Source organism: Bufo gargarizans, chromosome 5 (genome assembly GCF_014858855.1).
Source record: "Bufo gargarizans isolate SCDJY-AF-19 chromosome 5, ASM1485885v1, whole genome shotgun sequence".
Lineage (NCBI taxonomy): Eukaryota > Metazoa > Chordata > Amphibia > Anura > Bufonidae > Bufo > Bufo gargarizans.
The window spans coordinates 3,516,423-3,540,769 of record NC_058084.1 but is presented as its reverse complement, the minus strand read 5'-3'; the positions used below and the strand labels follow the sequence as shown (position 1 = coordinate 3,540,769).

Sequence of the window (24,347 nt, the reverse complement as noted above, 5' to 3'; positions counted from 1 at the left end):
GAGACCTCCACACTACCCCCCCGCAGAGACCTCCTCACTACACCCCCCGCAGAGACCTCCTCACTACACCCCCGCAGAGACCTCCTCACTACAACCCCCCGCAGAGACCTCCTCACTACACCCCCCGCAGAGACCTCCTCACTACACCCCCCGCAGAGACCTCCTCACTACACCCCCCGCAGAGACCTCCTCACTACACCCCCCGCAGAGACCTCCTCACTACACCCCCCGCAGAGACCTCCTCACTACACCCCCCGCAGAGACCTCCTCACTACACCCCCCGCAGAGACCTCCTCACTACACCCCCCGCAGAGACCATCCCCCCCCGCAGAGACCTCCCCCCGCAGAGACCTCCCCCCGCAGAGACCTCCCCCCGCAGAGACCTCCCCCCGCAGAGACCTCCCCCCACAGAGACCTCCACACTACAACCCCCACAGATACCTCCACACTACACCCCCCGCAGAGACCTCCACACTACACCCCCCGCAGAGACCTCTCCCCACAGAGACCTCCACACTACACCCCCCGCAGAGACCTCCCCCCCACAGAGACCTCCACACTACACCCCCCGCAGAGACCTCTCCCCACAGAGACCTCCACACTACACCCCCCGCAGAGACCTCCCCCCACAGAGACCTCCATGCTCAGGTGTGGCCCTGAACATCTCTCTATACTGCCACAGCTCACATGACTGGTTGTTACGGGCGACACGCGCGCTCTCGGCGTCTTCGTTGCCATGGATACAATGGCTCTCATTAGCAGATGAACAGACCACGTGACTGAGCACATGACAGGTAATACAAGGGGCGGGCCGTCCTCATCACGTGATGCGAGAGTTTGCAGCGTCTCGGTAACAGTTGCTCTGGTCTGAAGCACGTACTAAGTCTCAGCTGGTGGGAGGAGTTTAGAGCGGCGCATGCGTACTGTGAGCCCTTTAGGCCGCTGCGCATTGAAGGGGCGGACGCTCGGATGTGATTGACAGCTGCAGCGACAAATAGACGTTCTGAATTTATATTCAGCCTCCAATCAGACAGAGAGTTGTGCGGGGCGGGGCTCTGTTCAAGTCAGCGCGGGAGAACACCGCCCGGCACCGGAGAATGGCTGATCGGGAGATCAAACGTGAGTTCCGGGCCCTGTCCTCCGATCTGTAGCGGCGGAGAACCCCCATCATCTGCGTAGTAGTTACAGAGGAGAACCCCCATCATCTGCGTTAGTGGTGACAGGAGAACCCCCATCATCTGTTGTAGTGGTGACAGGAGAACCCCCATCATCTGCGTTAGTGGTGACAGGAGAACCCCCATCATCTGCGGTAGTGGTGACAGGAGAACCCCCATCATCTGCGGTAGTGGTGACAGGAGAACCCCCATCATCTGCGGTAGTGGTGACAGGAGAACCCCCATCATCTGCGTTAGTGGTGACAGGAGAACCCCCATCATCTGCGTTAGTGGTGACAGGAGAACCCCCATCATCTGCGTTAGTGGTGACAGGAGAACCCCCATCATCTGCGTTAGTGGTGACAGGAGAACCCCCATCATCTGCGGTAGTGGTGACAGGAGAACCCCCATCATCTGCGTTAGTGGTGACAGGAGAACCCCCATCATCTGCGGTAGTGGTGACAGGAGAACCCCCATCATCTGCGGTAGTGGTGACAGGAGAACCCCCATCATCTGCATTAGTGGTGACAGGAGAACCCCCATCATCTGCGGTAGTGGTGACAGGAGAACCCCCATCATCTGCGGTAGTGGTGACAGGAGAACCCCCATCATCTGCATTAGTGGTGACAGGAGAACCCCCATCATCTGCGTTAGTGGTGACAGGAGAACCCCCATCATCTGCGTTAGTGGTGACAGGAGAACCCCCATCATCTGCGTTAGTGGTGACAGGAGAACCCCCATCATCTGCGTTAGTGGTGACAGGAGAACCCCCATCATCTGCGTTAGTGGTGACAGGAGAACCCCCATCATCTGCGTTAGTGGTGACAGGAGAACCCCCATCATCTGCGTTAGTGGTGACAGGAGAACCCCCATCATCTGCGTTAGTGGTGACAGGAGAACCCCCATCATCTGCGTTAGTGGTGACAGGAGAACCCCCATCATCTGCGTTAGTGGTGACAGGAGAACCCCCATCATCTGCGTTAGTGGTGACAGAGGAGAACCCCCATCATCTGCGGTAGTGGTTACAGAGGAGAACCCCCATCATCTGCGGTAGTGGTTACAGAGGAGAACCCCCATCATCTGCGGTAGTGGTTACAGAGGAGAACCCCCATCATCTGCGGTAGTGGTTACAGAGGAGAACCCCCATCATCTCTGCGGTAGTGGTTACAGAGGAGAACCCCCATCATCTCTGCGGTAGTGGTTACAGAGGAGAACCCCCATCATCTCTGCGGTAGTGGTTACAGAGGAGAACCCCCATCATCTCTGCGGTAGTGGTTACAGAGGAGAACCCCCATCATCTCTGCGGTAGTGGTGACAGAGGAGAACCCCCATCATCTCTGCGGTAGTGGTGACAGAGGAGAACCCCCATCATCTCTGCGGTAGTGGTTACAGAGGAGAACCCCCATCATCTCTGCGGTAGTGGTTACAGAGGAGAACCCCCATCATCTCTGCGGTAGTGGTGACAGAGGAGAACCCCCATCATCTGCGTTAGTGGTGACAGGAGAACCCCCATCATCTGCGTTAGTGGTGACAGGAGAACCCCCATCATCTGCGTTAGTGGTGACAGGAGAACCCCCATCATCTGCGTTAGTGGTGACAGGAGAACCCCCATCATCTGCGGTAGTGGTGACAGGAGAACCCCCATCATCTGCGTTAGTGGTGACAGGAGAACCCCCATCATCTGCGGTAGTGGTGACAGGAGAACCCCCATCATCTGCGGTAGTGGTGACAGGAGAACCCCCATCATCTGCGGTAGTGGTGACAGGAGAACCCCCATCATCTGCATTAGTGGTGACAGGAGAACCCCCATCATCTGCGGTAGTGGTGACAGGAGAACCCCCATCATCTGCGGTAGTGGTGACAGGAGAACCCCCATCATCTGCATTAGTGGTGACAGGAGAACCCCCATCATCTGCGTTAGTGGTGACAGGAGAACCCCCATCATCTGCGTTAGTGGTGACAGGAGAACCCCCATCATCTGCGTTAGTGGTGACAGGAGAACCCCCATCATCTGCGTTAGTGGTGACAGGAGAACCCCCATCATCTGCGTTAGTGGTGACAGGAGAACCCCCATCATCTGCGTTAGTGGTGACAGGAGAACCCCCATCATCTGCGTTAGTGGTGACAGGAGAACCCCCATCATCTGCGTTAGTGGTGACAGGAGAACCCCCATCATCTGCGTTAGTGGTGACAGGAGAACCCCCATCATCTGCGGTAGTGGTTACAGAGGAGAACCCCCATCATCTCTGCGGTAGTGGTTACAGAGGAGAACCCCCATCATCTCTGCGGTAGTGGTTACAGAGGAGAACCCCCATCATCTCTGCGGTAGTGGTTACAGAGGAGAACCCCCATCATCTCTGCGGTAGTGGTTACAGAGGAGAACCCCCATCATCTCTGCGGTAGTGGTTACAGAGGAGAACCCCCATCATCTCTGCGGTAGTGGTGACAGAGGAGAACCCCCATCATCTCTGCGGTAGTGGTGACAGAGGAGAACCCCCATCATCTCTGCGGTAGTGGTGACAGAGGAGAACCCCCATCATCTCTGCGGTAGTGGTGACAGAGGAGAACCCCCATCATCTCTGCGGTAGTGGTGACAGAGGAGAACCCCCATCATCTCTGCGGTAGTGGTGACAGAGGAGAACCCCCATCATCTCTGCGGTAGTGGTGACAGAGGAGAACCCCCATCATCTCTGCGGTAGTGGTGACAGAGGAGAACCCCCATCATCTCTGCGGTAGTGGTGACAGAGGAGAACCCCCATCATCTCTGCGGTAGTGGTGACAGAGGAGAACCCCCCATCATCTCTGCGGTAGTGGTGACAGAGGAGAACCCCCATCATCTCTGCGGTAGTGGTGACAGGAGAACCCCCATCATCTCTGCGGTAGTGGTGACAGGAGAACCCCCATCATCTGCGGTAGTGGTGACAGAGGAGAACCCCCATCATCTCTGCGGTAGTGGTGACAGAGGAGAACCCCCATCATCTCTGCGGTAGTGGTGACAGAGGAGAACCCCCATCGTCCCTCTTGCTGTGACTTGTGGTTCTTCTCTTTGCAGAGTTGGAGAAGGTGAAATGCAGAGCTCGGCGCGCGGACAACCTTCGGGAGGAGGCCGCCACCTGCAACCAGCTGGGGGAGCTGCTGGCCCGGGGGGGTGAGTGCCGACCTCTGCGTCCTACCCATGATCCTCCCCGGGGGGCAGTGTGGGGGTCACTGACGTCCGCCCCGTTTCTTCTGCAGGCAGGTTCCGGGAGGCCATCGAGGAGCATCGCCAGGAACTCGGCCTCTGCGAGGCTCTGGGGGACATAATCGGCTGCGCCGTCGCCAACCGCAGGATCGGAGAGTGCTTCGCTGAAACGGGGAATTATCAGGCGGCCTTAAAGGTGATGACCCCGGGGTGCGAGACATGCGTTAGCGTTAGACCGCCGCTTGTAGAGACCTCGTCAGCGCGACGGCCCTTACGGCGGAGACCTCGGCAGCGCGGCGGCCCTTACGGCGGAGACCTCGGCGGCGCGGCGGCCCTTACGGCGGAGACCTCGGCGGCCCTTACGGCGGAGACCTCGGCGGCCCTTACGGCGGAGACCTCGGCGGCCCTTACGGCGGAGACCTCGGCGGCGCGGCGGCCCTTACGGCGGAGACCTCGGCGGCGCGGCGGCCCTTACGGCGGAGACCTCGGCGGCGCGGTATGACTTACAGCGGTGGTTTTGTCTTCTCCTCCAGCACCAGCGCATTCACCTGGATTTGGCGCGGTCGGTCTCTTCGGACATTGAGGAGCAGCGGGCTCTGGCCACCATTGGGCGCACTTACCTGTACATGTGTGAGGTGGGCGACGTGGACGCTCGGCGGCCGGCGGAGGAATCCTTCCTGAAAAGTCTGGAGATCGTGGACGAGAAGCTGGAGGGTGAGTGGCGCCCGGACTGCGGCTGATGGATCTGGGGGCGGGGCTGTGACAACTATTTTGTGTATATCTGGTTGGGCGGTCACGGTGATTGTCGGTGTCTTCCAGGGAAGGTTTCCTCGCGGGACCTGAGCGAGATGCGGGCGCGCCTCTTCTTGAACCTCGGCTTCCTGTACGACATCATGGCGCAGGCGGACAAGTGCAGCTTCTACATCAGGAAGAGCATCTTCATCGCAGAGTAATGGCGGCCGCTATGTCCGCCCCCACTCTCCGGCCCCGCCCCCTCGTCTCTGACTCCGCCTTCTCTCTCCCGCAGGCAGACCCAGCTCCATGAGGACCTGTACAGAGCCAACTCCAACCTCGCCAGCATCCACCTCCGCAACGGCGAGCACTCCAAAGCCATCCGCTGCTGGGAGGCGGCCCGGGAGTGCGCCCGGCGCATGCGCGACAAATGCATGGAGAGTGAATGTTACTGCAGCATTGGGCAGGTGAGGGCGCCAGGGAGCGGCGGTCACATCCGCAGTCAGAGCCGCCATCACTCACCTCTCCTCTCCTCTCCTCTTTCAGACCCTGCTGTCTCTGGGAGACTTCTCAGCGGGAAAACGTTCCCTCAAGAAGGCGTTTCTTCTGGGCAGCCTGCAGGAGTCCGACCGTGACGCTGTGCGCCGCAGCCTGAAGCACGGTGAGCACCCCTGGTTTGCTGGGCCCCTCATTCCTTCACCAGCCCCTTCGTTATCCCTAAAATGCACCGTTTTCTTCCAGCCATTAAAGGTTGTCAGCTGGAGGAGGTGTTGTCAGAGCTGACAGATGGCGACCAGCAGGGGGCACTGTCCTTGTACGAGCAGCTGGGAGATCTGTACTGTAAGGTTGGATGCTACAGGAAAGCCGTGGAGTATTATAAGCTGCAGGTGAGGGGAGTAAAGGGTGACAACCCTGTGCGAGGGCGGGGCTTGTGCTGTGCAGGGGAGGAGCTTAAAACAGGTGCTACACACTCTGCACTGGTACATGCGCTGTGTGGGGAGGAGCCAGTGTGCAGGGGAGGAACTGGTACGTGCGCTGTGTGGGGAGGAGCCAGAACACAGGCGAGGAACTAAGCTGATTCCCATGCTGTGTGGGGAGGGGAGGAGCCAGTACATGCGCTGCGTGGGAAGGGGGGGATCGGTTCACATTCTCTTGGGTGATGGGAGAAGCTCTAGTCCCGACGTGTCACATGACCCTTTCGTTACCCCTGCACTTTCCTGGTGGCCTGTAGCTCCACCCACTGTGCCGACCCTGCCATAGAGGGGGCAGTATACCCTCAGTTTCCCCGTCCTTCCATGTGGTGCGGTGCGGGCAGTGGTCTTCATGTTGGTGTCCTAGAGCTCAGGTCTGCTGACGGTTTCCACGCTTTCTTCTTGTAGCTCCGCTGCGCCGAGTCCTTGAGCCGCCCGGACCGGGAGCTCGCCGTCATCCATGTGTCCCTGGCTGCGACCTTCAGTGACCTTAAGGACTATCCGCAGGCCCTGGAGCACTATCGAGTCGAGCTGGGCCTGCGGAAAGGGAATCCCTGCGAGGTGAGGAGCTCGGGGGTCATGGGGTGTGCGGCCTCAGTACAGTAATTGGCGATGCGCCCCAGAACCCCGCAGTCACCGTTACCCGGGGGAGGGGTGTAGAAAACACATTGGGGGTCACTTACCAAAGCCTGGCGTTTTCGCTGCGTCCTCCGGCGGTCTGGGCGCCTATAACGCGCCTATATAGATGGGTAATCCATTGTCAGGTCACTGCTGCTGTGAGGGGAGGCGCTACCTGCTGGGGGATCCGCGTGGTAATAGTAGGTGTAGAATTGGGATAACAGGATGACGCTCTCTTGGTCTGTATAAAGATGTCCAGAGAAGAGCCCTGCCCCTATCAGTGTGACGCTATAATGGAGTCACTGTAGGGGGGCACTCCGGTCAGGGCGGTGGTCTGGCTGAGAGAGTTCAGAGCCAGTCTGCTGGGCGAAAGTGACCGGAAGAGAGGACGTGGAGCGGCCTGGAGACCGAGCATGTGCAGAGCGCCCCTTTAAGGCTAGGGCCACGTGTGTCATGCATCTATTGTGTCACTTCTTGCGGCTGAAAAGTTGCAGCACATCGCACCGTGACACCACTGACAAATGTGGCGGGTAGTCCGAGCCTAAGACTTGCTTTTCTGCCTTCCAGGAGTGCAAGACGTGGCTGAACATGGCGCTGGCGGTGGAGGAGGACGGGCAGGGGTACAGCCAGGTGCAGCAGTGCCTGACCAGTGCGATGAAGTGCGCCCAGGAGGCTGGAGACCCCCGGCTGCAGGTGAGGGAGCGCGAGGGTCTGCACAGTACTACTTCCCGGTCCCTGTATTGTCTGTGCTCAGTACTACTTCCCGGTCCCTGTATTGTCTGTGCTCAGTACTACTTCCCGGTGTCTGTCTTGTCTGTGCTCAGTACTACTTCCCGGCGTCTGTCTTGCCTGCGCTCAGTACTACTTCCCGGCGTCTGTCTTGCCTGCGCTCTGTATTGCTTCCCGGCGTCTGTCTTGCCTGCGCTCAGTACTGCTTCCCGGCGTCTGTCTTGCCTGCGCTCAGTACTGCTTCCCGGCGTCTGTCTTGCCTGCGCTCAGTACTGCTTCCCGGCGTCTGTCTTGCCTGCGCTCAGTACTACTTCCCGGTGTCTGTCTTGTCTGTGCTCTGTACTACTTCCCGGCGTCTGTCTTGCCTGCGCTCTGTACTACTTCCCGGCGTCTGTCTTGCCTGCGCTCTGTACTACTTCCCGGCGTCTGTCTTGCCTGCGCTCAGTACTACTTCCCGGCGTCTGTCTTGTCTGTGCTCTGTACTACTTCCCGGCGTCTGTCTTGCCTGAGCTCTGTACTACTTCCCGGCGTCTGTCTTGCCTGCGCTCAGTACTACTTCCCGGCGTCTGTCTTGCCTGCGCTCAGTACTACTTCCCGGCGTCTGTCTTGCCTGCGCTCAGTACTACTTCCCGGCGTCTGTCTTGCCTGCGCTCTGTACTACTTCCCGGCGTCTGTCTTGCCTGCGCTCTGTACTACTTCCCGGCGTCTGTCTTGCCTGCGCTCTGTACTACTTCCCGGCGTCTGTCTTGCCTGCGCTCTGTACTACTTCCCGGCGTCTGTCTTGCCTGCGCTCTGTACTACTTCCCGGCGTCTGTCTTGCCTGCGCTCTGTACTACTTCCTGGTCTCTTTGTCTTCAGAGGAAGGTCCTCCGGCAGCTCCTCGCGGTGCAGCAGAAGTGGGGGGCCCCGGAGGCTGGGGACACGGAGGCGGAGCTCCGTGATGTGTGCGGCAGTGACGGTGGTGACAGCAGCGAGGAGGAGGAGGCGGAGAGCAGCGAGCCCCTGCAGGAGAGCGAGGTGGAGCTGTCCTCCAGCGGTAGGTACCCGCCCTCCGCCTTGCTCCCGGCATACGCAGGGTTAATCTGACAGGATCCCTCTGGTTAATTACAGGAGATGAAGACCTAGAGGGATACGAGAAGTCTGTGCCGAGCAGGAGGGCGACCATCCGGGTGAGTGGAGTGCGAGCTCCTGGGACCAGGTTTGTAGGGAGCTCCGTGCCCATTAATTAACCCTTGCTGCTCCACATTAGTGGAATCGCCGTAATGAAAAGGGGGAGACGCCTCTGCACCGCGCCTGCATCGAGGGGAACGCCAAGGTGGTGCAGTGTCTGCTGGAGAAGGTGAGTGGGCGGTGCTGTACCCCAAAAGTGGGGAGAGCGTTATATGTGAGGAGTCCTCATGTTACCCCGTTTATCCTAGGGCCACCCAGTGAACCCCCGAGACTACTGTGGCTGGACACCCCTCCATGAAGCCTGCAACCATGGACATCACGGTAAGGCCACCGCCAGTGGCTCTGCTTCCCCGCCCTTAGTCGGGCTCTGCTACCCCGCCCTTAGTCGGCCTCTGCCTGCTTCCCCGCCCTTAGTCGCTCTCTGCCTGCTTCCCCGCCCTTAGTCGCGCTCTGCCTGCTTCCCCGCCCTTAGTCGCGCTCTGCCTGCTTCCCCGCCCTTAGTCGCGCTCTGCTTCCCCGCCCTTAGTCGCGCTCTGCTTCCCCGCCCTTAGTCGCGCTCTGCCTGCTTCCCCGCCCTTAGTCGCCGCTCTGCCTGCTTCCCCGCCCTTAGTCGCGCTCTGCTTCCCCGCCCTTAGTCGCGCTCTGCTTCCCCGCCCTTAGTCGCGCTCTGCCTGCTTCCCCGCCCTTAGTCGCTCTCTGCCTGCTTCCCCGCCCTTAGTCGCTCTCTGCTTCCCTGCCCTTAGTCGGGCTCTGCTTCCCCGCCCCCTTAGTCGCTCTCTGCCTGCCCTTCCCCCCCTTAGTCGCTCTCCTGCCTGCTTCCCCGCCCTTAGGTCACGCTCTCTGCCTGCTTCCCCGACCTTGAGTCGACTCTCTGCCTGCTTCCCGACCCTAGTCGCTCTCTGCATGCCTTCTCCCGCCTAGTCGCTCTCTGCCTGCTCCCCCGCCCTTAGTCGCTCTCTGCCTGCTCCCCGCCCTTAGCGCTCTCTGCCTGCTCCCCGCCCTTAGTCGCTCTTGCCTGCTCCCCCGCCCTTAGTCGCTCTCGCCTGCTCCCCCGCCCTTAGTCGCTCTCTGCCTGCTCCCCGCCCTTAGCGCTCTCTGCCTGCTCCCCCGCCCTTAGTCGCTCTCTGCTGCTCCCCCGCCCTTAGTCGCTCTCTGCCTGCTCCCCCGCCCTTAGTCGCTCTCTGCCTGCTCCCCCGCCCTTAGTCGCTCTCTGCCTGCTCCCCCGCCCTTAGTCGCTCTCTGCCTGCTCCCCCGCCCTTAGTCGCTCTCTGCCTGCTCCCCGCCCTTAGTCGCTCTCTGCCTGCTCCCCCGCCCTTAGTCGCTCTCTGCCTGCTCCCCGCCCTTAGTCGCTCTCTGCCTGCTCCCCCGCCCTTAGTCGCTCTCTGCCTGCTCCCCCGCCCTTAGTCGCTCTCTGCCTGCTCCCCCGCCCTTAGTCGCTCTCTGCCTGCTCCCCCGCCCTTAGTCGCTCTCTGCCTGCTCCCCCGCCCTTAGTCGCTCTCTGCCTGCTCCCCCGCCGTAGTCGCTCTCTGCCTGCTCCCCGCCCTTAGTCGCTCTCTGCTGCTCCCCCGCCCTTAGTCGCTCTCTGCCTGCTCCCCGCCCTTAGTCGCTCTCTGCCTGCTCCCCCGCCCTTAGTCGCTCCTCTGCCTGCTCCCCCGCCCCTTAGCGCTCTCTGCGCTCCCCGCCCTTAGGCTCTTGCGTGCTCCACCGCCGCTATCGCGCGCACCGCCCTTAGTCGCTCTTGCCCTGCTCCCCCGCCCTTAGTCGCGCTCTGCCTGCTCCCCCGCCCTTAGTCGCTCTCTGCCTGCTCCCCGCCCTTAGTCGCGCTCTGCCTGCTCCCCGCCCCTTAGTCGCGCTCTGCCTGCTTCCCCCGCCCTTAGTCGCGCTCTGCCTGCTCCCCCGCCCTTAGTCGCGCTCTGCCTGCTTCCCCGCCCTTAGTCGGCTCTGCCTGCTTCCCCGCCCTTAGTCGCTCTGCCTGCTTCCCCGCCCTTAGTCGCGCTCTGCCTGCTTCCCCGCCCTTAGTCGCGCTCTGCCTGCTTCCCCGCCCTTAGTCGCGCTCTGCCTGCTTCCCCGCCCTTAGTCGCGCTCTGCCTGCTTCCCCGCCCTTAGTCGCGCTCTGCCTGCTTCCCCGCCCTTAGTCGCGCTCTGCCTGCTTCCCCGCCCTTAGTCGCGCTCTGCCTGCTTCCCCGCCCTTAGTCGTCCGCTGCCTGCTCCCCCGCCCTCTGGCGTCCGCTGCCAGTTCTGCCTCCGGTCTCATTACGGTTTTGTCTCCAGATATTGTACAGCTGCTGTTAGACCGCGGGGCGCACATCAATGATCCTGGGGGCCCATTATGTGAGGGGATCACCCCCCTCCATGACGCTCTGTCCAGTGGTAACTTTCATGTTGCTCAGCTGCTGATCAGGAGAGGGGCGTCTGTGACTCAGAAGACCACCAAGGTGAGTGTCCCCCTCCTGCATCCCTAGTGGGCGTGCCCTGCCGTCCATGTGGTCACCGGCCTCCATTGTGCACCTGCAGGGGAAGCCCCCGCTCGGCAGTCTGCAGGAGTGGATTCACATGTACGGGAAGCACCTGGATGCAGTGACGCGGAGGGACTGTAAGGAGACGGAGAAGATGCTGCGCGACGCTCTGGAGGGGAGTGGTAAGCGCGGGGGGGTATGTAGACCTGGTAACTTGCCCCTCCCTGCTGTCAGTGTGGCAGGCTGTAAAGTGATATGGTCTGACCGCGCAGTCCTCGGGGGCTGTCCATCGTGCACAAAGGACGCCGCTGGCGTTTCACTTGTCTATAGACACGATACGGGGGGAGGGGCAGGTAGATTATTGGGAGCTCCGCCCCATGTGACCTCTGCCCTTCTGCTCTTTGCAGCGGTCTCCTCCACCCCGCAGCCGGCTCCGGAGCTCCAGGACAGTGAGCTGTTCGATGCTGAAGGCTCCGAGCCGCTCCTTGCCAGCCCCTCATTCCCCTCCAGGAAGCAGCGGGAGAACTCTGTTCCTCGAATAAGTCGGACAGGTACGGAGCATGGAACGCCCAGGAACCTGCGGCTGTCCACCCAGGAGGATGAGGATTTCCCGCTGCAGTGCAGCACCCAAGTGAGCGAGGAGGATCCCCTGATGGAGGAGGAGCCTGAGCAGCTGCTGACCCCTCTGAAGCCGGTCAAGAAACGGCCACGACTTGGAGCTCCAAGGCCGTCCTCAGATTCGGATATCGCCGTGGAGAGGACCTCGGGATCCGATCCTCCCAGGCTTTCTGAGGGTGGGAAAGAAGCTTACCAGAAAGCCATGCAGGGCCTGGGCAGCGCCAAATCACGCCTGCTGAGCCAGAGCATGGCCCAGACTGAGCCCGCCCCCGAGGAGCCTGCACCTACAGATGCTCTGGTGCCCTCAGACCATTACATCGGAGATGATTGGCTGGAGGATGACTTCATGGTGGAAGCTCGCTCCAGAAAGAGAAGCCGCTGGTCTCCTGGCCGCCTGGAGATGGAAGAGATAGAGTATAGTGAAGAGGAGGAGGAAGCGCCACGCCAGAGGGAGAAGCCGGCCCCTCGAAACGTGTCCCGGAAGCGCTCCCGCCAGACGAAGCTGACGCAGATTGTAGACAGGGCTGTAGTAGGGCGGACGAAGAGCAGCGGGCAGAGCATCTCCATCCCCCGCATAGTGGACGGCACTGGAGCACACAACACGGACCGTGGGGGCAGCGCTCCTCCAGCCGCGGCTCAGGTGGGTCAATGTATGAGGTTCCTACCCATGGCCACTCTGCAGGGGTCTCCATAGATTACAGTGCAGCCAACACCCCTGTACTTTATAGTGCAGCTCGGCTCCTCCAGCCGAGGCTCAGGTGGGTCAATGGGGTCAGTGTATGAGGTTCCTACCCATGGCCACTCTGCAGGGGGCTCCACAGACAGACGCAGCTCTCCTGGGAATTCTATAGATTATAGTGAATCTAATACCCCTGTACTTTATAGTGCATCACAGCTCCTCCAGCCGAGGCTCAGGTGGGTCAATGGGGTCAGTGTATGAGGTTCCTACCCATGGTCACTCTGCAGGGGTCTCAGATTATAGTGCAGCCAACACCCCTGTACTTTATAGTGCAGCTCAGCTCCTCCAGCCGCAGCTCAGGTGGGTCAATGGGGTCAGTGTATGAGGTTCCTACCCATGGTCACTCTGCAGGGGTCTCCATAGATTACAGTGCAGCCAACACCCCTGTACTTTATAGTGCAGCTCAGCTCCTCCAGCCGCAGCTCAGGTGGGTCAATGGGGTCAGTGTATGAGGTTCCTACCCATGGTCACTCTGCAGGGGTCTCCATAGACAGACGCGGCTCTCCTGGCAATCCTGTAGATTATAGTGAATCTAATACCCCTGTACTTTATACCGGTATATTCCGCCTCTTCTGAGTGGCCCCTGAAGCTGATGGGGAAGTCGCCCACATAGGTTCGGGCCTTGGTTTTAGGGCGTATGCGGTGACTCCTCAGATGCATCTTTTACACCCAGAATGATTGACCAGAGGAGTTACTGAGGGCTGTGGCCCCCGAGCCCGGATCATACTTCTGGTTTTCTTTCTCCAGCCCCCGGCTGTGACGGTGAACGTCTCTTTGCCTCCACCAATCAGAGTGCGGGTCAGAGTTCAGGATAATGTCTTCCTCATCCCGATCCCTCACAGGTACGTCATACAAGATCTCTGCTGTCAGTGAATGGAAACATCCATCAGAAAACCTAGGTCTGGACAGCAAGCAGAGCTCTTGTATATGGTGACTATATCTAGGCAGCTTGTCTTGGTCCTGCTCATGGGTCTCTGTTGTCCCCTCAGTGGTGGAGAGACGCATAAGGTCTCCTGGTTGGCTGAGCAGGCCTCCCAGCGCTACTACCAGAGCTGTGGACTCCTTCCTCGTCTGACTCTCAAGAAGGAAGGGGCCCTGCTGGCCCCCGAGGACCCGATCCTTCATGTCCTGCAGAGCAATGAGGAGGTGGGTTGTGCACCGTGCGCTGCGGCTCTTTCCTATGGGGGGGATTCTCATTCTGGTGTCGTTTCCTGCAGGTTGTGGCTGAGGTGCACTCGTGGGACCTGCCGCCCCTCACTGACCGCTACAAGAAGGCCTGTCAGAGCCTGGCAGTGGGTAAGACTCCGTGCGCTGGCGCCTCCTCCCCTGGCCTGCCTCCTCCCCTGGCCTGCCTCCTCCCCTGGCCTGCCTCCTCCCCTGGCCTGCCTCCTCCCCCTGGCCTGCCTCCTCCCCTGGCCTGCCTCCTCCCCTGGCCTGCCTCCTCCCCTGGCCTGCCTCCTCCCCTGGCCTGCCTCCTCCCCTGGCCTGCCTCCTCCCCTGGCCTGCCTCCTCCCCTGGCCTGCCTCCTCCCCTGGCCTGCCTCCGCCCCTGGCCTGCCGCCCCCTGGCGCCGCCGCCCCTGGCGCCGCCGCCCCTAGCTTTCCGTCTTTCTTCTAGAGGAGAATCGTCTGGTGCGGAAAGCTCTGGAACAGCAGGAGACCTCGTCGGTGTCGCTGTGCGGCCTGTCCCTGAGCGGACGCCACCTCTGTCCTGTAATCCGTGCCTTGAAGCTTCAGAGCTCTCTACGCCAACTGCACCTCAGTGGAAACCTCCTGGGGGATGCGGAAGTGGAGGAGCTGCTGTCCATGCTGGGAACGCTGCCCAACCTAACCCATCTCAACCTGTCCTGTAACCGTCTGACCCACGAGGGCCTCAGGAAGCTGGTTCCAGCCGCGGCCACCTCCGACTACAAAGCCCTGGAGGTGAGACTACCACTGTGTGCACTGCCATATTCCGCAGTGCTTTACGGACAGGAGTGTCACGCTGTCCCCAGGAGCTCACCATCTAAGGTCTCCATCAGTATGTCTCTGGAGTTTGAGAGGAAATCCACAAAATACATACAAACTCCATGAAGAGGTCATCCTTGGTCGGATTCAAATCTAGGACTCTAGCGCTGCAAAGCCCCACTGCTAACCACTGAGCCCCTGCTAAGGACCGAGCTACTAATAACCCCTGAGCCACTGCTAAGGACCGATCCACTAATAGCCCCTGAGCCACTGCTAAGGACGAGCCACTAATAACCCCTGAGCCAATGCTATGGACGAGCCACTAATAACCCCTGAGCCCCTGCTAAGGACCGAGCCACTAATAACCCCTGAGCCACTGCTATGGACCGAGCCACTAATAGCCCCTGAGCCACTGCTAAGGACTGAGCCACTAATAACCCCTGAGCCACTGCTAACCACTGAGCCACTGCTTACCACTGAGCCACTGCTAAGGACCAAGCCACTAATAACCCCTGAGCCACTGCTATGGACCGAGCCACTAATAGCCCCTGAACCACTGCTTACCACTGAGCCACTGCTATGGACCGAGCCACTAATAGCCCCTGAACCACTGCTTACCACTGAGCCACTGCTAAGGACCGAGCCACTAATAGCCCCTGAGCCACTGCTAAGGACTGAGCCACTGCTAAGGACTGAGCCACTGCTAAGGACGAGCCACTAATAACCCCTGAGCCAATGCTATGGACGAGCCACTAATAACCCCTGAGCCCCTGCTAAGGACCGAGCCACTAATAACCCCTGAGCCACTGCTATGGACCGAGCCACTAATAGCCCCTGAACCACTGAGCCACTGCTAACCACTGAGCCACTGCTAACCACTGAGCCACTGCTAACCACTGAGCCACTGCTTACCACTGAGCCACTGCTAAGGACCAAGCCACTAATAACCCCTGAGCCACTGCTATGGACCGAGCCACTAATAGCCCCTGAACCACTGCTTACCACTGAGCCACTGCTATGGACCGAGCCACTAATAGCCCCTGAACCACTGCTTACCACTGAGCCACTGCTAAGGACCGAGCCACTAATAGCCCCTGAGCCACTGCTAAGGACTGAGCCACTGCTAAGGACTGAGCCACTGCTAAGGACTGAGCCACTGCTAAGGACTGAGCCACTGCTAAGGACTGAGCCACTGCTAAGGACTGAGCCACTGCTAAGGACTGAGCCACTGCTAAGGACTGAGCCACTGCTAAGGACTGAGCCACTAATAACCCCTGAACCAGTGCTAACCACTGAGCCACTGATAAGGGCCGAGCCACTGATAACCCCTGAACCACTGCTGACCACTGAGCCACTGATAAGGACCGAGCCACTAATAACCACTGAGCCACTGATAAGGGCCGAGCCACTAATGGCCCCTGAACCACTGCTGACCACTGAGCCACTGTGATGTGATCCTTCGTTAATGGCTGCTTTTCTATTCTAGAACCTCGAGGAGCTGGACCTGAGCATGAACCCGCTGGGGGATGGGCTGTCACAGCCGCTGGCAGCACTTCTGCTCCACTGCCCACTTCTGAGCACCCTGCACCTGCGGGCCTGCCAACTCTCCGCCAAGTTCTTGCAGCAATACCGCCTTGTACTGGCCGATGCCTTCAGAGGTTCGATCATAGCCCGCTCTTCACTTACAGGATGATCTCCCCCCCCCGATGTTGAGGTTGTATATTGGGGTCTAGTGACGCCTGCGTCCCGTTCAGGATCACAGAGGGAGCAGGTGGTCATGGGGGACACTGGTGACGATCTACTCCTCTGCATCTGTACACGTAGCAGAGTCCACACTGTGCTCTACATGTACACTGTCCTGTGTAGCAGTGCCCACCGGAGTGATGTCAGAGCAGTGCTGTCTGTGCTCAGCCAATCGCATGCCTCACAGCCAGAGTCACACAGACTGCAGCCTCATCCCCCTCCTCTCCTCTGTCCTCACACACAGACTGCAGCCTCATCCCCCTCCTTTCCTCTGTCCTCACACACAGACTGCAGCCTCACCCCCCCTCCTCTCCTCTGTCCTCACACACACAGACTGCAGCCTCATCCCCCTCCTCTCCTCTGTCCTCACACAGACTGCAGCCTCATCCCCCTCCTCTCCTCTGTCCTCACACACACAGACTTGTCAGCCTCACTACCCCTCCTATCCTCTTCCTCACACAGGACTGCAGCTCATCCCCCCTCCCTCCTCTGTCTTCACACACAGACTGCAGCCTCATCCCCCTCCTCTCCTCTGTTCTCACACACAGACTGCAGCCTCATCCCCCTCCTCTCTCTGTCTCACACAGACTGCAGCCTCATCCCCTCCTCCCTCTGTCTTCACACACAGACTGCAGCCTCATCCCCCTCCTCTCCTCTGTCCTCACACACACAGACTGCAGCCTCATCCCCCTCCTCTCCTCTGTCCTCACACACACAGATGCAGCCTCATCCCCCTCCTCTATCCTCACACACAGACTGCAGCCTCATCCCCTCCTCTCCTCTGTCCTCACACACACAGACTGCAGCCTCATCCCCCTCCTCTATCCTCACACACAGACTGCAGCCTCATCCCCCTCCTCTCCTCTGTCCTCACAACACAGACTGCAGCCTCATCCCCTCCTGTCCTCACACACACAGACTGCAGCCTCATCCCCCTCCTCTATCCTCCACACACAGACTGCAGCCTCATCCCCCCTCTCCTCTGTCCTCACACACAGACTGCAGCCTCATCCCCCTCCTCTCCTCTGTCCTCCACACAGACTGCAGCCTCATCCCCCTCCTCTCCTCTGTCCTCACCAACAGACTGCAGCCTCATCCCCCTCTCTCCTCTGTCTTCACACACAGACTGCAGCCTCATCCCCTCCTCTCCTCTGTCTCACACACACAGACTGCAGCCTCATCCCCCTCCTCTCCTCTGTCCTCACACACAGACTGCAGCCTATCCCCTCCTCTCCTCTGTCCTCACACACAGACTGCAGCTCACCCCCCCTCCCTCCTCTGTCCTCACACACACAGACTGCAGCTCATCCCCTTCCTGTCCTCACACACACAGACTGCAGCCTCATCCCCTCCTCTCCTCTGTCCTCACACACAGACTGCCAGCCTCAACCCCTCCTCTCCTCTGTCCTCACACACACAGACTGCAGCCATCCCCTCCTCTCCTCTGTCCACACACACACACACACAGACACCAGACACACACAGACTGCAGCCTCATCCCCTCCTCTCCTCTGTCCTCACACACATACTGCAGCCTCATCCCCCTCCTCTCCTCTGTCCTCACACACGACTCAGCCCATCCCCTCCTCTCTCGTGTCCTCACACACACACTGCAGCATCATCCCCCTCTCTCCTCTGTCTTCACACACAGGACTGCAGCCTCATCCCCCTCCTCTCCTCTGTCTTCACACACAGACTGCGCCTCATCCCCTCCTCCCTCTGTCCTCACACACAGACTGCAGCCTCATCCCCCTCCCTCTCCTCTGTCCTCACACACAGCTCATCCCCCTCCTCTCCTCTGTCCTCACACACAGCCTCATCCCCCCTCTCCTCTGTCCTCCACACAGACTGCAGCTCATCCCCTCCTCTCCTCTGTCCTCACACACAGACTGCAGCCTCATCCCCCTCCTCTCTCTGTCCTCACACACAGACTGCAGCCTCATCCCCTCCTCTCCCTGTCCTCACACACACAGACTGCAGCTCATCCCCCTCTCTCTCTGTCCTCACACACCACACTGCAGCCTCAATCCCCCTCCTCTCTCCTCTGTCCTCCACACAGACTGCAGCTCATCCCCCTCCTCTCCTCTGTCCTCACACACAGACTGCAGCCTCATCCCCCTCCTCCCTGTCCTCACACACAGACTGCAGCCTCATCCCCCTCCTCTCCTCTGTCCTCACACACACACACACCACACACACACACACACACACCACACACACACACACACACACACTGCAGCCTCATCCCCCTCCTCTCCTCTGTCCTCACACACAGACTGCAGCCCTCATCCCCCTCCTCTCCTCTGTCCTCACACACACAGACTGCAGCCTCATCCCCCTCCTCTCCTCTGTCCTCACACACAGACTGCAGCCTCATCCCCCTCCTCTCCTCTGTCCTCACACACAGACTGCAGCCTCATCCCCCTCCTCTCCTCTGTCCTCACACACAGACTGCAGCCTCATCCCCCTCCTCTCCTCTGTCCTCACACACAGCCTCATCCCCCTCCTCTCCCTCTGTCCTCACACACACAGACTGCAGCCTCATCCCCTCCTCTCCTCTGTCCTCACACAAGACGTGCAGCCTCATCCCCCTCCTCTCCTCTGTCCTCACACACCAGACTGCAGCCTCATCCCCCTCCTCTCCTCTGTCCTCACACACACAGACTGCAGCCTCATCCCCTCCTCTCCTCTGTCCTCACACACACAGACTGCAGCCTCATCCCCCTCCTCTCCTCTGTCCTCACACACACAGACTGCAGCCTCATCCCCCTCCTCTCCTCTGTCCTCACACACACAGACTGCAGCCTCATCCCCCTCCTCTCCTCTGTCCTCACACACACAGACTGAGCCTCATCCCCCTCCTCTCCTCTGTCCTCACACACTACTGCAGCCTCATCCCCCTCCTCTCCTCTGTCCTCACACACGTACTGCAGCCTCATCCCCCTCCTCTCCTCTGTCCTCACACACATACTTCAGCCTCATCCCCTCCCTCTCTCTGTCCTCACACACAGACTGCAGCCTCATCCCCCTCCTCTCCTCTGATCCTCACACACACAGACTGCAGCCTCATCCCCCTCCCTCCTCTGTCCTCACACACAGACTGCAGCCTCATCCCCCTCCTCTCCTCTGTCCTCACACACAGACTGCAGCCTCATCCCCCTCCTCTCCTCTGTCCTCACACAACAGACTGCAGCCTCATCCCCCTCCTCTCCTCTGTCCTCACACCACAGACTGCAGCCTCATCCCCCTCCTCTCCTCTGTCCTCACACACAGACTGCAGCCTCATCCCCCTCCTCTCCTCTGTCCTCACACACAGACTGCAGCCTCATCCCCCTCCTCTCCTCTGTCCTCACACACACAGGACTGCAGCCTCATCCCCCTCCTCTCCTCTGTCCTCAACACACAGACTGCAGCCTCCCCCCCCTCCTCTCCTCTGTCCTCACACACACAGACTGCAGCCTCACCCCCTCCTCTCCTCTGTCCTCACACACACAGACTGCAGCCTCATCCCCCTCCTCTCCTCTGTCCTCACACACACAGACTGCAGCCTCATCCCCCTCTCCTCTGTCCTCCACACACAGACCTGCAGCCTCATCCCCGTCCTCTCCTGTCCTCACACACAGACTGCATCTCATCCCACCTCCCTCTCCTCTGTTCCTCACACACACCACACACACACCACACACACACCACACACACACACCACTGCAGCCTCATCCCCCTCCTCTCCTCTGTCCTCCACACAGACTGCAGGCCTCATCCCCCTCCTCTCCTCTGTCCTCACACACACAGACTGCAGCCTCATCCCCCGCCTCTCCTCTGTCCTCACACACACAGACTGCAGCCTCATCACCCTCCTCTCCTCTGTCCTCACACACAGACTGCAGCCTCACCCCTCCTCTCCTCTGTCCTCACACACAGACTGCAGCCTCATCCCCTCCTCTCCTCTGTCCTCACAACACAGGGACTGCAGCCTCATCCCCCTCCTGTCCTCACACACACAGACTGCAGCCTCATCCCCCTCCTCTCCTCTGTCCTCACACACAGACTGCAGCCTCATCCCCCGCCTCTCCTCTGTCCTCACCACACAGACTGCAGCCTCACCCCCCTCCTCTGTCCTCACACACAGACTGCAGCCTCACCCCCCTCCTCTCCTCTGTCCTCACACACACACTGCAGCCTCATCCCCCTCCTCTCCTCTGTCCTCACACACACAGACTGCAGCCTCATCCCCTCCTCTCCTCTGTCCTCACACACAGACTGCAGCCTCATCCCCTCCTCTCCTCTGTCCTCACACACACAGACTGCAGCCTCATCCCCCTCCTCTCCTCTGTCCTCACACACACAGACTGCAGCCTCATCCCCCTCCTCTCCTCTGTCCTCACACACACAGACTGCAGCCTCATCCCCCTCCTCTCCTCTGTCCTCACACACACACACACACACACACACACACACACACACACACACACACACACACACACACACAACTGCAGCCTCATCCCCCTCCTCTCCTCTGTCCTCACACACACAGACTGCAGCCTCATCCCCCTCCTCTCCTCTGTCCTCACACACACAGACTGCAGCCTCATCCCCCTCCTCTCCTCTGTCCTCACCACACAGACTGCAGCCTCATCCCCCCTCCTCTCTGTCCACACACACACACCACACACACACACACCCCACAACCCACACACACACACACAGACTGCAGCCTCATCCCCCTCCTCTCCTCTGTCCTCACACACAGACTGCAGCCTCATCCCCCTCCTCTCCTCTGTCCTCACACACACAGACTGCAGCCTCATCCCCCTCCTCTCCTCTGTCCTCACACACACAGACTGCAGCCTCATCCCCTCCTCTCCTCTGTCCTCACACACACAGACTGCAGCCTCATCCCCTCCTCTCCTCTGTCCTCACCACACAGACTGCAGCCTCATCCCCCTCCTCTCCCTGTCCCACACACGTACTGCAGCCTCATCCCCCTCCTCTCCTCTGTCCTCACACACGTACTGCAGCCTCATCCCCCTCCTCTCCTCTGTCCTCACACACGACTGCAGCCTCATCCCCCTCCTCTCCTCTGTCCTCACACACAGACTGCAGCCTCATCCCCCTCCTCTCCTCTGTCCTCACACACACAGACTGCAGCCTCATCCCCCTCCTCTCCTCTGTCCTCACACACACAGACTGCAGCCTCATCCCCCTCCTCTCCTCTGTCCTCACACACACAGACTGCAGCCTCATCCCCCTCCTCTCCTCTGTCCTCACACACACAGACTGCAGCCTCATCCCCCTCCTCTCCTCTGTCCTCACACACACAGACTGCAGCCTCCATCCCCCTCCTCTCCTCTGTCCTCCCACACAGACTGCAGCCTCATCCCCCTCCTCTCCTCTGTCCTCACACACACAGACTGCAGCCTCATCCCCCTCCTCTGTGTTTTCTCTTACTAACAGAGGAGCCGGCTGCTGGAAGGAGACTAGTGTCGGCCGTGTGCTGCTGGTTATAATGAGAGGTCACTTTTCCTGTGCCTTCTGGTTGTCAGATTATACATTGTGTTGTCCTTTTGTCAGGTGCTGTTCACTTGAAGAATCTCTCTCTTTCTCACAATCCTCTGGGTTCTACTGGAGTGGAGCTTGTGCTGAAGACCATACCCCATGAGACGATCTCCTGTCTGGAGCTTCGAGCTGTGACGGCAGGTGACGCTCTGATCACAGAGCCCCTAATAAGATACCTTACTCAGGTGAGCACTTACTCGGCTGTGATCAGGTCTTCTGACACCCCTTCTACCAGGTCCTTTTCCTCTGACACCCCTTCTACCAGGTCCTTTTCCTCTGACACCCCTTCTACCGGGTCCTTTTCCTCTGACACCCCTTCTACGGGTCCTTTTCCTCTGACACCCCTTCTACCGGGTCCTTTTCCTCTGACACCCCTTCTACCGGGTCCTTTTCCTCTGACACCCCTTCTACCGGGTCCTTTTCCTCTGACACCCCTTCTACCGGGTCCTTTTTCCTCTGACACCCTTCTACCGGGTCCTTTTCCTCTGACACCCCTTCTACCGGGTCCTTTTCCTCTGACACCCCTTCTACCGGGTCCTTTTCCTCTGACACCCCTTCTACCGGGTCCTTTTCCTCTGACACCCCTTCTACCGGGTCCTTTTCCTCTGACACCCCTTCTGCCGGGTCCTTTTCCTCTGACACCCTTCTACCGGGTCCTTTTCCTCTGACACCCCTTCTACCGGGTCCTTTTCCTCTGACACCCCTTCTACCGGGTCCTTTTCCTCTGACACCCCCTTCCCCTCCCCAATACTGTTGCTCCCTCTCACCCTCGAGTTTATGGCTATGTCGTTATCTGCCCCCCCCCGTGCTCTTCTTCTGACCTATCCCCGTGCCCCTCACCCTGCTGTCTTCTATATCGGCAGGATGGCTGCATATTATCCCACCTGACGCTCTCCTCTAATCACCTGAGCGACGAGTCTGTGCGAGAACTGGCCAGGTAAGTTGTCAGTCACTTGTGTCCTATGCTGCTGAGTGATGGCGGACCTGTGGTAGTGACAGTAGCGCTCTCTCTTCAGATGTCTTCCTGTCTGCTCCTCTCTGACCTCTCTCGACCTGTCTGGAAATCCCAAAATTGGAGGAAATGGATTCCAGCACCTGCTGAATGCAATTCAGGAGCGAAATATTGAAATGCAGGAACTTAACCTCACAGGTGAAATGTCCGGTCACAATTCAAAGTCATTATTTCGTCAGGTTCTGATAAAGTACTGGGGGGGGGGGGGGGGGGATCGATCTCTGGATCTTGTGATCACATGAAGGTCAGCCACACAGGGATAATCTAATCTACACAGACACCAACACCTGTCCCTGAGGCACGACTATGAGTGTCCTCCTGGACCCTCAGCCTTGGTCCTAAAAAGACAGACCTAGAGCCTTGGACTTGTGTCCCTGCATTGATCATTGGGACCTCATTCTCTTGTAATCAGGAGACCCATGTGCTGGAGCTATAGCCATGGTGTGACTTATGTCGGGTGGGGAGGTTTAGGAGTGTGATCACCAGTCCTTGAGATCTTGATCTTCCTAGGACCTGAGGTCATGCTCCAGACTGTCATATTGTGGGGCTTTTCTAGTAGATGATTATACGGATGAGTCATGATTATCTCTGATGATTACCAGAAATAGAGAATCCATGCCTTTTAGGTGCTTCTTCAAGGTTTCCATCCCCCAATGTCCATGACACAACGTCCACAGACAAAACATCTGCCTACACTGCTCAAGGGTTGGGTAGAGCTTCTCTCAATTCTAGGGGCTCATGGAGGGCCGGGAACGGACTTGTGGCTATGATGAAAAGAGGGAGGCATTTAGGAGCTTCCATCCTGGAGAGGAGGTATCTGCCGTTCATGTAGGTACCGGCAGAGCCTCTTTCTGCAGGTGGGGGTGGTTGGTTACTGACTTCACCATTTCTTATGTTTTTCAGGTTGCAGTATCCAAGGGCCCTTTAATAGCTGCTCCCTGGATGCACTGTCCTCCCTCCTCCATGAGCTCAGACTTTGCTCCCGCAGCCTTTCCAAAAAGGACAGAGAGATGTTATTGCAGGCCTGGTGCGGGGAGTCGCTCATCGTCAGTCAACAGAGCAAACTCTTTATCAAGAGACTGACGTGAGGGTTCAGAGATCTGACTTAGGAAGTATAGTGGAAATGGCGAGAATGTGATGGAACCATAATCCTTCATGGTGTCCTAGGAGAAGACGACGGACCTCCAATGTCTCCTCGTCATCTGGTGGGAGAGGAACCATCATTCAGATGTGTCCTCTAGATGACCCAGAACCCTCTAGTCCTTCCCAATGGTCTTCTGGTGACACCAGTGGCATCCTCTCCAGTCTTGTCATCTCTCCATGTAGTTCTGCTACTCTTCAGATGTTCTGGATTCTTGATGTCATGGTCGTTGGTTTCTTGCTGTGGGACTGTGCCCCATTCTCAAACCAGTCCTGTGCTGCTATAAATTGTAAGGGGTTGGTGATGTCAGAAGGAGGCATCATGTCCTCAGAAAAGGGCCAGGACTAAGGTTAACCCTGTCCTCTCAGTCACAGGTGGATGCAGTGATTGATACCATGCATTGGAGACCATATTCAGTCCTTGGCATCGAGCATTGTGAGGCTGACGAGTCCTGCCCAGGACGTATTCGTGGTGTCATCTGTACGTTTTTAGCTGATGTTTTTAGGCAGTCTCCGCAGAGAAGACAATTATCTATTTATTCGTTGTACGTCTCTGTAAATAAACAGAACTTGGGTGATTGGA

General features: G+C 58.9%; 1 protein-coding gene across 1 annotated transcript; it reads left to right on the top strand.

Moving 5' to 3' along the window:
- The first annotated feature begins 1,074 nt into the window (after positions 1-1,074).
- Positions 1,075-24,347, top strand: TONSL (tonsoku like, DNA repair protein). The gene is made up of 26 exons (XM_044293789.1): positions 1,075-1,119; positions 4,207-4,302; positions 4,389-4,531; positions 4,869-5,049; positions 5,155-5,284; positions 5,363-5,534; positions 5,614-5,728; positions 5,809-5,954; positions 6,447-6,599; positions 7,224-7,349; positions 8,244-8,421; positions 8,496-8,554; positions 8,635-8,724; positions 8,804-8,876; positions 10,827-10,990; positions 11,070-11,193; positions 11,419-12,269; positions 13,116-13,210; positions 13,358-13,514; positions 13,586-13,664; positions 13,985-14,289; positions 15,800-15,971; positions 21,628-21,797; positions 22,476-22,549; positions 22,629-22,762; positions 23,528-24,347. Exons 1-26 carry the CDS (start codon positions 1,098-1,100, stop codon positions 23,710-23,712), a joined length of 4,194 nt encoding a protein of 1,397 aa, XP_044149724.1. The 5' UTR covers positions 1,075-1,097; the 3' UTR covers positions 23,713-24,347.

Bases quoted from the DNA above. Each gene is read 5' to 3' on its own strand.
- TONSL (XM_044293789.1), top strand. From the start codon at position 1,098: ATGGCTGATCGGGAGATCAAAC. The intron at 8,725-8,803 runs GTGAGTGGGCGG...CGTTTATCCTAG, and splicing joins TGCAGTGTCTGCTGGAGAAG to GGCCACCCAGTGAACCCCCG. The intron at 8,877-10,826 runs GTAAGGCCACCG...TTTTGTCTCCAG, and splicing joins CTGCAACCATGGACATCACG to ATATTGTACAGCTGCTGTTA.